Source organism: Pinus tabuliformis, chromosome 8, assembly GCF_031772625.1.
Source record: "Pinus tabuliformis cultivar Carrire ecotype Pingquan chromosome 8, CPIR1, whole genome shotgun sequence".
NCBI classification, from domain to species: Eukaryota; Viridiplantae; Streptophyta; class Pinopsida; order Pinales; family Pinaceae; genus Pinus; species Pinus tabuliformis.
The window spans coordinates 416921948-416936229 of record NC_142294.1 but is presented as its reverse complement, the minus strand read 5'-3'; the positions used below and the strand labels follow the sequence as shown (position 1 = coordinate 416936229).

The 14282-nt window shown below is 39.5% G+C and overlaps 1 protein-coding gene across 1 annotated transcript; it reads left to right on the top strand.

Moving 5' to 3' along the window:
• Nucleotides 1–4747: 4747 nt before the first annotated feature.
• LOC149235825 (uncharacterized) lies at nt 4748–6628 on the top strand. The gene has a single exon (XM_089368684.1). It carries the CDS (start codon nt 4748–4750, stop codon nt 6626–6628), a length of 1881 nt encoding a protein of 626 aa, XP_089224810.1.
• Nucleotides 6629–14282: the final 7654 nt, after the last annotated feature.

Sequence of the window (14282 nt, the reverse complement as noted above, 5' to 3'; positions counted from 1 at the left end):
AAATGTTATGGAAGCTATGAAATATGAACATCATATTCAAATGAAGAATAGAGCTAAATAAAGTTTACTACTGAAACATACGTAGGAAGCAAAGATTGATTTGTGCCTAATCGGAAAAATTCACATTAGCCTACTTGAATATTAGAAAATGGAATTGATAAATAAAGAGAAAGTGAGTATGTTGTGATAATAATAGTAATTCGTCAAAGAGACGTAAATTTCAAGAGATAAAATTATGCACTTTGGAATATAATGATATGGAGGAAATGGAGACATTTGCACAAATGGGTTAGGAATAACTTGTGAATTTAAAAGAACAGGAAAAATATGTAGAAATTTTGCATAAAATAGAGTTCGACATACGTGAAATATTTGTTCATGCATTAGTAGATTTGTCAACAACTCAAATCCTTCATATTGCAGGATACATTAAGAGGTAAGATATTAAAGTGGTTATTGATTTAGGTAGCATCCTGTTGAGGCCCCGAAAATCAGGTCGAAAACAAGGGGGATACCCGCCCGGTCCGGACCTTGGTTGGCAGCTCCTTATCCGTTTGGTATAGCAGGTCCGACTGGGGATAATGGGACCAGTTTCCTAATCTATGTGTGTGTGTGTAGAATTTGACGTTGCTGATCTAACAGTTCCTATCTAAGCTATTCTAATTCAAACTTTTAATCTAATTCTATGCTATTGTAATCTAATAAACAACACATCTAAATCTATACTAACCCGGGATGTAATTCTTCTATTATGCGATCTAAAGAGATTTCAAATAACAACTGGTAATAAAGATCATTCAGCGATTATAAGAAAGGAAATCAATTAAGATGAACTACTTCGCATAAAAAGTTAGACGAAACAGTTGTGAACAACATATCACATAATGAGCTATTCATACATTAAACATAAATAAATAGCTATCACCGTACAAAAGTGCCAAATGATAACTCAAGCATTCATGCAATAATATATAAACAACTAAAAATTGTATATCACTTTAGCATATAAGCAGAAATGGTCAAGAGATAAAAGTACCATTTATGACTAGTCCTACTCATAAGCTTCAAGCAACAATGATTTATCTCTCCTTGCTCTAACATCCACTAAGAGTACAGAAGTGCAACATCAGTAGCAGATATCAAATGCAAACATCAACAAATCTTGATCCATTCATTCACCAAAACCTCCTCTGAGGGTGCAAAAGTGCATGTTCTGAGGACAAGTTTTTGATAAATTTCTGGACCCTTCTCTAAATGCATGAAAAGGGTTTAAATACTACTAACTAAATAACTTAATTACACAGATTCAGGATACGGTTTAAATGACCGCCCTTTTTCTAAGCAAAACTATTTCTAAAAATTAAATCTAATATCTAACTATTTCTGCATTTTCTCCTTAATGTTGCGAGCATTCAATATTTTCCTGGGTAGAGTCGACTGACTGTCTTCTGCTTTTGGTTGAGCTAAGCAAACAGAAATGGTAAGAGCTGGCACCATTTTTTTAGCAAAATTGATGATATACTCGAGAATCATCCTCTGGCTATGTGGATTTACTGTGTATGCCCAGTAATAATCCAAGTTCCACTTGGTTAACCCTTGAATTGCTTCTGCCTTTGCTTTCTTGCGTTTTCCGGGCTTACGAGTGACTGAGCAGTGAGAGGCTTTGCTTTTTGAGCAATTTTCTCAACGATGCATTAGAAACTGCCTCCGTTCTTTGATCCAGACCTTTCTGATGCGTTTTTCGCCTTTAGCGCCTTTTCCTTCACCGGGTATAAGCTTCAAAATTTGTAAACATACCGCTTTCGTGAGCTTCTGACCTCGAGCGTTAAACCGCCTGTTGATATCAGCACTATTCAACTACTCTTTCAACCATGGTCGTGAATGAAAGATCTGTAATGGATAGCTCAGCAGCGTTCTATGAATTTGCGGCTCTGTTGCATGCGATATTCGTTCATGAGGGCATCTCTTCTCTGTTTCTGAGCATTGGAGCTTTACCCTTTTCCCCCATGGCTTCCTGCACATTGCTTCGTGTTACTTCTATTTTTTGTTCCTACAGTTCACACATGAGGAGAGAGTAATGATAATAAAAATCGACAAGAAAGCTTTAAGCTCTACGGATGTACAAAACATGCCACCTGACGTGAACTGACTCTTCGAAAAGCACAAAACTGTCTTTCATTAACAACTGGCATATCATTCATTAATTATCATTAAAGTGCGTATCCAATTCTTGGTTTATGAAAATCTTTTCTTGAATGTTGAGCCGGGGAAAATCTGCGATGGAATGTTTCTACGATTCGCATCGCAGCATCGCATCATCGCAGTATCGCATTATCACATTACCGCACATTTCATTAAGATGTGTTATCGCAGGGTTGCTCGATCGCGCTGTCGCAAGATCGCGGATCGCACTGTCGCGCTATCGCAAGATCGCGGATCGCACTGTCGCCCTATCGCAAGATCGCGGATCACACTGTCGCGCTATCGCAAAATCGCAGATCGTTACAATCGTTAAATGGTTATGTGTTTTTCATGCGACATTGCGATATGCGATATCGCATATCGGCTATCGGCGATTTTTTAAGGTTTTCCAATATGAGCGTTTCTTAATGCATGCGATGTGATGTAATTCGCGTCGCATTCTCGTAGTTTAACATTTTTACTGATAAGGAAATGTCCTCTCTTTCTTTGCGCAATGCGATGTTTCCTTAAGGAGTAAAATACATGAGTTTTAATTGAACTTTTTGAATTTTTTACTACGGGTCCCCACTTACCTAGTGTTATTGCTAATACTATATAAGGAGGGGGGTTGTTGGTGGCCACAACAATTGGCGATTCACTTGGAAGAACCAGTTATCTTTGTTTATCTATTGAATTTTTCAAACTTCCAAAACAGAAAATTTTTCAGAAAATTAAACTTTATTATGGAAAGATAAAGTACATTATGTTCTAAACTGTCAATGATATTTTGTTTCAACCTTTTTCTACTTTGATTATTTGCTTCCTCAGGCTAGTCCTTGTATTTACATCAACCATTACTTGGTCATGTAAAGATAAAACAAAGTCTCCTCTGTAAATCAGTTTTAAATATGCTCATTTGTCGTAGGTAGAGTCTCTGCTGCCAGCAGGCGTTTATAGCCTCGACAGGGTTACCTGTTACCCAGCAATGATCCTGTATCCTACTTAAGGTGATCTACAACTTTCAAAGAAAAATCCATATCAACACTTATTGCTTTGATTTTCTTTTTTATTCTTAAAGAACAATGTCTTGGTTTGGTAGCCAAATTATGACACAGTCATTCACTTGATTTATAACTTTGTTGAACAAGTTGGCTCGTGATGAGACCCTTTGTCTTTTGATTGCAACAATCTTGATTCATTGCCCTGTTGTGGTGTATAGTATTGGAAAAGTCAGCAAGCTATAATATCTGTGATAATGGTAAGCCGGCTCGTGATGAGACCTCTTATTCTTGAAGATAAAGTGTGTCCTTGGGTTATTCCTCTAAAAGCTGTGATTTCCTTAGCAGGGAGGAAGTCATTGTTTCCTTAAGATAGCTTTGGACGACAATAATAGAGTTTTTGGAAATAGTTGTTCTACAGAGAATCTTTATTTTGTTATTGATACATTTCATTGTACTGAGATAAAACAATTTCTTCACTAAAGGTTGCTTTCATCAAATTTTTTGAAGTTGAAACTAGTATCATATCTAGGCTAAAGTTTTTAACTGTATCTATCAATAATAAAGATCAGTTTTCCAAAAGATTTGCTATTTATACAAGCGAAAAGTTCAAAATCTGAAAGAGAATTGGTGTATTTTTCTGTAAATGCCTACTGTAACTACTCACAACTGGTTTTATTATGAAAAAGAAAAACAACTATTCTACAAAAATAGAAGAGTAATCTTCTATGGAAAATATTTCTTGAGAATTTGTCCATTAACAGGCAAAGGATCCCTCTTACCTGCTAAATCCTGTAACACAAACGTTGATGGACCTATGACTTCAACAATCTGAAAAGGACCAAACCACATCCTTTGAAGTTTTGTATGTTTGCCCTTTTCTTCATGAGCCTTGTCCCACTTTAAAATTAAATCTCCCATCTGAAAATCTTTTCTGGTCATTTTTCTCATTTTAATAAAACTATTTGATGTTAAAACATAAAAAACAATTTAAAATACAATTGATAAAAAATTATAAAGAATAATCAATAGTAAAGTGTGTTCCACGTGAAATAATTTAATTTATTTAAAAAAAAGGAAATAATTAATAGTAATGGTTAAAAATAAATAAGAAATTATGAAGAATAATCCATACTAAAATTTCTTCACTTGAAGGAATTTAATTCATTTTACGAGCAGGAAAATAATTGATAGAAATGGATTTAATAGTTAAAAATACTTCTTAAAAGATTAAAGATTAAATTTTTAGGATTAGTGTAAGGTTGGTCCTCGGTAAATAGTTACATTTTCAAATTCATAAAGATCAAAGAAAACTACACTTCCATATCTAACTTGGGCACTTCCACCTACTTTTCAGTTCTAGTAAATAGTTACAGATTCAAATCCACGATTCTGACTTCATCCATTTTTTTTCTTAATCATATTCCCACAGAAGCTATGGTGTAAATTTATGTCAATTGACGGCTATGACATCGTTTACTGTGAAAGGCCGAGAGATGATAATAGATTAGGATCGGGTTCAAGGTTTCAAGGAGCGGGTGTTAACATCGATCTCACTCTTGATTAACATGGGGATGGAGGCGATTATGGGAAGAAAGAAAATGCTTTTCCTGTGGAAGAAGAATTCAGTTGCCCTTGCCATTCCTCAACGCGCCTTTCACACTCTGAATACCACTGCAGACATTCATATTAAACAATTGTGTGAGACCAATAGGCTTCAAGAGGCAGTGGACACATTCAAGCTTCTACTTTCAGCTAAATCTGAATCCGCTCCCACTCTCATTACATGCAATATATTATTGAGTAGCCTAGTCCGACAGAATCGACATGAATCAGCACTCTCTGTTTACACACTTATTGTGGAAGCAGAAATTGTTCCAAATCTGTTCACTTTTAACATTGTTATCAATTCTCACTGTCAAAGAGGTAGAATGGATTATGCATTCGAAGCGTTGGAAAGAATGGAAAGTGTTGGTCATATTCCAGATGTCATAACCTTCAGTACCCTCATCAAAGGGCTTTTCAGTGTAGGGAGGATGGAGGACGGTTTCAAACTTTTCAATCAGATGGCGACTAAACAGCAGACCCCTAATCTTTTCACATATAATATCGTAGTAGACGGGCTTTGCAAGATGGGGAAAACCCACGAAGCGTTCGGGTTGATAGCTGTTATGTTGCAAAAGGGCCATGAGCCTGATTCATTCACGTTTAACACCCTCATGGATCGACTATGCAAAGAAGGCAAGCTCTGCGATGCCCAGAAACTACTATATCAAATGTTAAAAGAAGGGCTTAAACCCACTGTTGTCACATACAGTGCACTTATTGATGGTTTTTGTAAAGAAGGCAAGTTGGAGGAGGCTGTAGAACTCTTTTATGAAATGCCCTGTAGAAACATATGTCCAAACGTCGTGACATACAATGCGCTTATTGATGGCTTGTGTAAGGGACGCAAGATGGAGGAAGCTCTGAGGCTCTTCTGTGAAATCCCTAGCAAAAACATACGCCCGGATATTGTCACATACAATACACTTATTAATGGTTTCTGTAAGGGTGGCAAGTTGGAAGAGGCTATGAAACTCTTTGATGAAATGCCCAGCAAAAACATATGCCATACTGTTGTCACATATAGTGCCCTTATTGATGGTTTATGTAACCAAGGCAAGTTGGAGGAGGCTATGAAACTCTTCTGTGATATGCCAAAGAAAAACGCATGCCCTGATGTTGTCGCTTACAGTGCCCTTATTGATGGTTTCTGTAAGCAAGGCAAGTTGGACGAGGCTATGAAACTCTTCTATGATATGCCGAAAAACAACATATGCCCTGATGTCCTCGCATACAGTGCACTTATTGATGGTCTCTGTAAGCGAGGCAAATTGGAGGAAGCTATCAAACTCTTCTATGATATGCCAACAAAAAACATATGCCCTAACCTCGTCGCATACAGTGCCCTGATTGATGGTTTCTGTAAGCAAGGTAAGTTGGGAGAGGCTATGAAACTCTTCTATGATATGCCAAGAAAAAATATATACCCTGATGTTGTCACATACAGTGCACTTATTGATGGTTTCTGTAAGGAAGGCAAGTTGGAGGAGGCTATGAAGCTCTTCTATGAAATGTCAGACAGAAACATATGCCCTGATGTTGTCACATACAGTGTGCTTATTGATGGTTTCTGTAAGGAAGGCAAGTTGGAGGCAGCTCTGAAACTCTTTTATGATATGCTGAGAAAAAGCATATACCCTGATGTTGTTGCATACGGTATACTTATTAATGGTTTATGTAAGGAAGGCAAGTTGGATGAGGCTAGGAAGGTGTTCTATGAAATGCCCAACAAGAACATATGTCCCAGTGTTGTCAAATACAGTAGGATTATTGATGATCTCTTTAAGGAAGGGAAACAGCAGGAGGCCACCAAAGTGCTTCATGATATGCTGGGCAAGAAGTAAAATCTGGATGTTGTCACACACAATGCTCTTAATCTTTCCAACGAAAACAAACTTTAAGAAGCTCTCCAGCTGTTAGATGTTATGGTGCAAGCAGGCGATCAGCCAAATAAAACCTCATACAATACGCTTATAGATGGGTTTTGCAAGGTGGATATTCTGGGGAAGGCCAGGAAGATCTTTCAAGAGACTTCGGAGAAATGTTACAGGCTGACCTATTTAGCTATACAATAATAGATGGACTCTACAAACATCTCATGACAGACTCAGCTCAACAAATCTTCTCTGAGATGCCAAAATAGGGTTTGGGTATTGATGTTATCATATACAACACATATGATTGATGGACTATTCAATGTGGGTAATCTTAAGAAGGCACTAGAGTTATTTAAACAGACGAAAGACAGTGGCCACGTCCCTACATGATTGCGTATGCCGTCCTCATGGATAAGGCACACCCCATAGACTAGTGCATGAGATTTTAAGAAAGGTCTGATCCCAACATTGCGACATATTCTGCTGTAACCAACAATCTCTCTGAAAATATTGCTGAAATGCACCGCACAAGATACAAAGTGTGTGAATTGCAATTGATAAAGTGCGGTGGTGATGAACAGGTTTGGTCGGTGAGCTCGATGAAGTGATCTGAGTGGAATTCACATAAATGTGCACTGAGTGTTTACTCGGATCAAAATACACTTGCTTTAGTTTGTAGTGGGTTCCATATGTTGATTAAATGCACCAACTGTTCAATCTAAAAGGGTTTGGCCTAGCAGTTAATGTGTTGCGGCTAGCAACGAATACAGTGCCAGGTAAATTATATTGATGTTTGTAGCCTGAGCAGGTACTTCTACACAGGCCTAAATGCCTAGGCATGCAGAAGCCACCCATAGATCTCCTTATTACTTAAGACACTTGCTCAAAGTGTGAGCAATTTTCTAATGTAACTTAGCCTAAGTTTAAACTTAGGAAAGACACATAATTATTATGTCGACTAATCAAGTTAAAGAAACTTAGGAAAAGTAAAGTAATTTACTTTAATGATTATGTATTAATATCAACTGGTGATCTCAAGTGATGTGAGATCTCATCTTGGCTGTCAATTACTTTGGAGATTAAGGTTAGGGATTTAGCTCAATGAAAGTTATAAAAACAAGGCTAAAGAAAGGAGAAGACACCCCATACAATAATAGTAGCCTTTGAAAGAGGGATTTTCTCAAGTGAGGAGTGTGATATCCTCTAGTGTGCCAGGTTCGAGGAAGTGCAGAAGAGTGACATTGAAGATCTAGATCAACCAAGGAGATCGAAAACCGATCTAAGACCTGATTTGTTGGATCAGATCCAAAGCACCTTGTATTTGTAATTTTATCAGTTGGGCAATTATTCAAGGACGGTAGTCCAAGTAAGTTCATATTTAATGAAGAATTGTTGATTGGGCAGAATATGTTTGTGTCATTGTGATTGAGATTAATTATGAAATTTTGCTTCTGCTAATTAAATTAAGAATCTAGTTGTGCATTTATTCAGTAGATCTACAATCTGTTAGGTTAATAAATTGCTGGGTGCTAGGTTCAGGAAAAATTAACAAATTACAATGATAGGACATTGCTATTTTTCTAAGCATTTTCTATGGAAAATGTATAATAGTTTTTTCCTTTTTTTCTTTAGTTAAATATTCATATATTTGTGATAAAAGGCTGAATGGCACATTTAAAAACTAGCTTTTGTATATTCTCTTTTAAAATTTCTGAGATAAAAATGTGCACTGAATTTTTTGTGTGCAGCTTGATGTTATTTAAATGTGATGCATACAGACACCATGTTGGATGTTTAATTTTCTGTCTCTTTAATAGACAGACCAAAACATGACAAGGACATTCTCCTTAAATATGTAGTTCTCAATGATGCATGTTTTCTTTTAATAAACAAGCACAACTTACTAGCAGAAGAAGCATATGTTTTCTGTAGGTGCTTTAACTCAATAGGTAATCTTTGGATCTCAAAGAATAACGACTTCTTGAGCAGAATAAGGATTTGAATGCCTCAATTGAAGATACCTCTTTGGGACAGAATTTGGAGGTGAAGCTGAAACTCTTACCTATTAGCTTGCTGCATAAATTTCACATCGTTTACCTGGCTTAACGATAGACTGAACAGCTAATGTGCTTGCTTCAATTTCTTGAGTATACCAACTAGATTTACATTATGGTTAATGTGGGCACGCTCAACATTCCTGGCTTTTATGTTACATTTGCTGCCAAAAACCATTGTACTATTATCTTTTCTCTAACTTTATGTCATTTTGGAACTTTGTCTGGACTACATGATTAAACAGGGGGAACCAAATACGCTCCTTCTTCGCTGGTTATGGTATCTGCAAATTTGAACCACCAGCAAATTTGATCATTCTGTATGGGACACTCGGGATATAGTTAATCAATCTCTTCACTAATTGATATTCCAGTTGGTTGTCATCAAATAGGATCTGCATTTGCTACTTTGTGCCTCGGCTTCTTTGTCTTCAGATTAAGCATTTGAATCTGGTGGAGGAAAATCTACAGAATGCTGTTTTACATCAGAAGCTCATCAACAACTTTCTGGTATTGAAAAATTAGGAACATATGTATTTTGTTGCACTCTAAAAATAAAAGTGGGATTTTATTTTTTTGTGAGTTTAAAAAAATCCACTGGTTTAAATGTGAATTGGCACAACCCAAGCTAACATTGTCTGTTCAAGTTATTGACCTACTAAGCAGGGTACATTTTCTTACTGATAGTTGTAATCAAGAGTTGTCTGGAATTTGATGAATATTATGAAGCTTTTCATGATTATCAGAGTCCCCAGTTTGTCTTGATAAGGCTAGAGGAATTTCAATATAAGTAAAGAATTTCATTCATGTTTATTTCCTCTGAAAAGCAAATGCTTTTTCCATATTGATTGGGCAAATATTTCTCTAACATTTCTTGGGTGAACTTCTGAAGCTCTTTGACCCTTGTAACTATTTCTTTTGCCAGATCCTTGTGCAGTCTCAACCAATGAAAGGGTTGCCTCCATTTACTGTTCAGAGTCGTCCCTTTTAGCATATTGTTTGTGCTAGATTTAGTCCAGTATTTGTTGTTACTTGTTCATGTTGAATTTCCACGAACCTGGTGTTTGGGATAGAATCTTAAATCTCTGACGCTACCAAACCAAGAATGTCAACAAAGCTACTTTGCACAGCGGAACAATATAATGCAATAAATCAATCACGTGCACAATAAGGACAACAACAACAATATATGTAACCCAACTTCATTATATTATTAACATATAGTACAACAATCTAGGGCTCCCGTACAAGGGATATTGACCCTCAAATATCCACAAGTACAAGAATACAGGATACAATGACAATCTCGCTACGATCACATCATCTATGTTGTATCTCATCCTGCCGGTCCTTCGTTGCTGATCTGCTCTCTTGCTGCCCCTTAGTCCATCAAAGAACAACACACAGAGATTCCAAGAGGGCTGCCACCTATCACTGCTGCAAGTCACTTATGCTACAATGAACATGGGCTGATCCAATCTGCTCCTTTAGGTTGGCCAATGCTTGAGCACCAATCTGCCTTCTTAGCAGCCTCTTTTGTCAATCAAAGAGCTGCACATTAGGCTCAATACTTCACCCAATCACACAACAGTCCAAAGTCCTTCTTGTTTGCTGCTCTAGGGATACTTTGGACATCTACACGCTGCCCTCCATAGTCCAATGATGCCCAATACTTCACTGTAGAATCTGCTCCTAGGTTAGGGCTTCTAACCACCAAGTTAAGTCCAACCACTTGGCTTCCACAGGCTGCAACTTGTCCACACTTGCACACGACCCAACTAGCAATCAACTCAACATAAACTCATCTCTTCTATACATACCTCTGGCTGTGCATGCTGTTGTAGCTCCTCACTGGTTAGAGCACCTAACAGTAGATGTTGCAGCCCATTAAACAGCTCCAACAGTCACCTAGAGGCTGTGGCCTTCCTTCCACAGGACCCTCCTACCTTCGCTGCTCCTTTTGGCTCCCTGTTGCAGCTCGTTAAGGACTGCAGTCCTCACAAACTCCACCTACAGTACTGCGGCCAGGTCTGCACATAAAGATTAGGGCTGTGGCTTGATAAAACAGAGAAGACTGCCCTCCAAAACCCATGCACAAGCTGCCAGAACTTGCCTTAAGGCAAGCGGCTGCCTCCTGCTTGAACTCGGACCTGAAATAGACAGTAACCCAACCAAAACAGGACCTAAAACAGATTCGTCTTTCTCCTCCTGCAGCTCGGCTGCTTCAGATGAGTAATCTATGAATTGATGCACATTTGGATGATCTAACAACCTCACAGGTGTCTAATATATACCCTTACATGTGGCTCCAACGAATTCCTTGAAGAGACATGACTTTTGGCACATTCACTCTCAAGCCTACATGACTTATGTGCCAAAAACCCATCCTTAACCTTCAAAAATTCATATCTTCACTTAGACATCTCGGAATTCGATGATTCTCGATGCGTTGGATTCTCCTCGCCATCCTCTATCATCTCCATCCATCACATGCCTAGTGGACCTCATGGTTTTGGCCCAACTCCTTTGGGTACAAAACCCCAACCTTGGGTTCCAAGTCCACAAGTGACTTTTGGGGTCCTCTAACCTCCAAACCCCGAACCTTAGGGCTTGGAGTACCTCCCAAGCTATCAAAAATCAACACTCCCTCTTAGCAAGGGAGGTACTTCCAAGACTAGGAAGTAACTCATCATCATCATCACTACTCGCAACACTCGCCCTATTCCTGGTGCTCACAACTCTAACAATCCTTGTAACGTGATCTACGCCTCTCTCGGAAGTGTCACTGTCATTGGAAGCATCTTGCTTATTTTTCTCCTAGAATGTCTTCCACTCTCTCCATGGTTCCTTCTTGGCAGCTGTAGGAGCTCCCTTGCTCCCCACTGACCATGTGCTCTTCTTGGGTTGCAAAGTCTCCCTCTGAACCTGCAAACTCCCTCTAGAACTTGACTCCTTCTGGGCCTCTGAAACCCAGACCTTCTTCTCTGGAACCTGTACTTGCCCCTCTGAAGCCTGCACCTGCACTTGCTTCTCTGGAGCTTGCACCTGCACTTGCTTCTCTGGAGCTTGCACCTGGTTCTCTTGCTTCTTCTTCCCATGATCTATAGGCTTGCCCATCAGCCTGTATAAACCATGCTCTCTAACTCCAAGCACAATACCTGCGGAGCTAGAGCATATGGGCCTGAGTCTTGCTTTCTCCTCCTGGAATAAGACCTCAAACCCCTTCTTCTCAATCACTGAGACATATATCACGCTATATTTGAGTCCTGGTACTAATAGTACATCCTGGACCCGCATCACTCATCTTGACTCCATCCTGAACGACACAACTCTCGATCCTCAGATCTCCTTTTGACTCTTGTCACCCAACACCATGTGCAACTTCGAGTCCCACTCAACTAGAGTCTCGAATACCCCCTGTGACCTTGTCATATGTTTCGACGCACCACTTTCCATGTACCATGCATTCTCATCGATGGTACCTTGCGACAAATGAGAGATCATAGCAAAGTCCTCCTCCAACCTCCTGGTGCGAGCGTCTATCTCAGTAGAAGTGGCAACATTGGCGACCTGCTTCCCTTTCTTTTTCTTGTCATCTTCCGTCTTCTTCTTCATTGGACATGTCGATGAAAAATGACCATCTCGCCACAGTTAAAACATTTGAATTTACTAAAGTCCTTCTTTTGCTTACCCTTCATTTATGCTGCAAGTGCCACGTCATCATCTGAAGCCTTCTTCTTCAGATGAAGATCCTTGTCTCGCAACTCTTCCTGAATGAAGTCGTCCCACAACCTATTCCAGTCTGGCAACGATCCCCTTGATGAAGGGCTTCCATTCCTCGGTGAACCCTTTCAAAGCAATCCTCACTATATCAAAATTTGAGATAGTCACACTTGTCACTGACAACAACACGCTCATCTTTGACCTGAGACAATCTCGTCAAATACAAAGTCACTCCTTCACCCTGTATCATCTTGGTGGACTTCAACTTATCCTCCAATACCGGTACTCAATTCTCGTTCTTGTTCCGGAACAAATTTTGAGGAGCCATCCACATCTCATGTGTAGTGTTCTTCCCAGACAAATGAGGTATTAGGGGATCCTTCACACCATCTAGGATGATCAATCTCGCCCTCGTATCCAATTCCTCGTACACTTCCATCTCCTTAGGGTCGGTTGGCTTCTTGATCTCTTTCTCGGCAAACTCCCAGATCCTGTTGACTTGTAATACCAACTTGATCCTTTCCTTCCAAGGACTATAGTTGGACAACCCTTCCAACTTGTCCTCATACCGAAGACCAACCTGCAACTTCAACATTGTAGTGAGCCCTACAATGTGACCAACTCCCTCTTAAGCTGTACTTCATTGTGCACTCTTTTGATTCACTGTCTCCCAAAGTAGCTCAAACACGCTCTGATACCATGTTGAATTTCCACGACCCTAGTGTCTAGGATAGAATCTTAAATCTCTGACGCTACCAAACCAAGAATCTCAACAAAGCTACTTTGCACAGCGGAACAATATAATGTAGTAAATCAATCACGTGCATAATAAGAACAACAACAACAATATATGTAACCCAACTTCGTTATATTATTAACATATAATACAACAGTCTAGGGCTCCCGTACAAGGGATAATGGCCCTCAAATATCCACAAGTACAAGAATACAAGATACAATGACAATCTCACTACAATCACACCATCTATGTCGTATCTCGTCCTGCTGGTCCTTTGCTTCCAATCTGCTCTCTAGCTGCCCCTTAGTCCATCAAAGAACAACACATAGAGATTCGAGGAGGGCTGCCACCACTGCTGCAAGTCACTTCTCTACCATGGACACGGGTTGATCCAATCTGTTCCTCTCGGCTGGCCAATACCTGAGCACCAATCTGCCTTCTTAGCAGCCTCTTTTGTCCATCAAAGAGCTGCACATTAGGCTCAATACTTCACCCAATCATGCAATAGTCCAAAGTCCTTCTTGTTTGCTGCTCTAGGGCTACTTTGGACATCTACACACTGCCCTCCATCAATCCAAAGATGCCCAATACTTCACTATAGAATTTGCTCCTAGGTTATGGCTTCTAACCACTAAGTCGAGCCCAACCACTTGGTTTCCACAGGATGCAACTTGTCCACACTTGGACACGACCCAACTAGCGATCAACTCAACATAAACTCATCCCTTCAATACATACCTCTGGCTATGCATGTTGTTGTAGCTCCTCACTGGTTAGGGCACCTAACAGTAAACGTTGCAGCCCATTAAACAACTCCAACAGTCACCTAGAGGCTGCGGCCTTCCTTCCACAAGACCCTCCTACTTTCGCTGCTCCTTTTGGCTCCCTATTGCAGCTTGTTAAGGACAGCAGTCCTCACAAACTCCACCTACAGGACTACGACCAGGTCTGCACATAAAGATTAGGGCTGTGGCTTAATAAAACAGAGAAGACTTCCCTCCAAAACCCATGCACAAGCTGCCAAAACTTGCCTTAAGGCAAGCTGCTGCCTCCTGCTTGAACTCAGACCTAAAATAGACAGTAACCCAACTAAAACAGGCCCTAA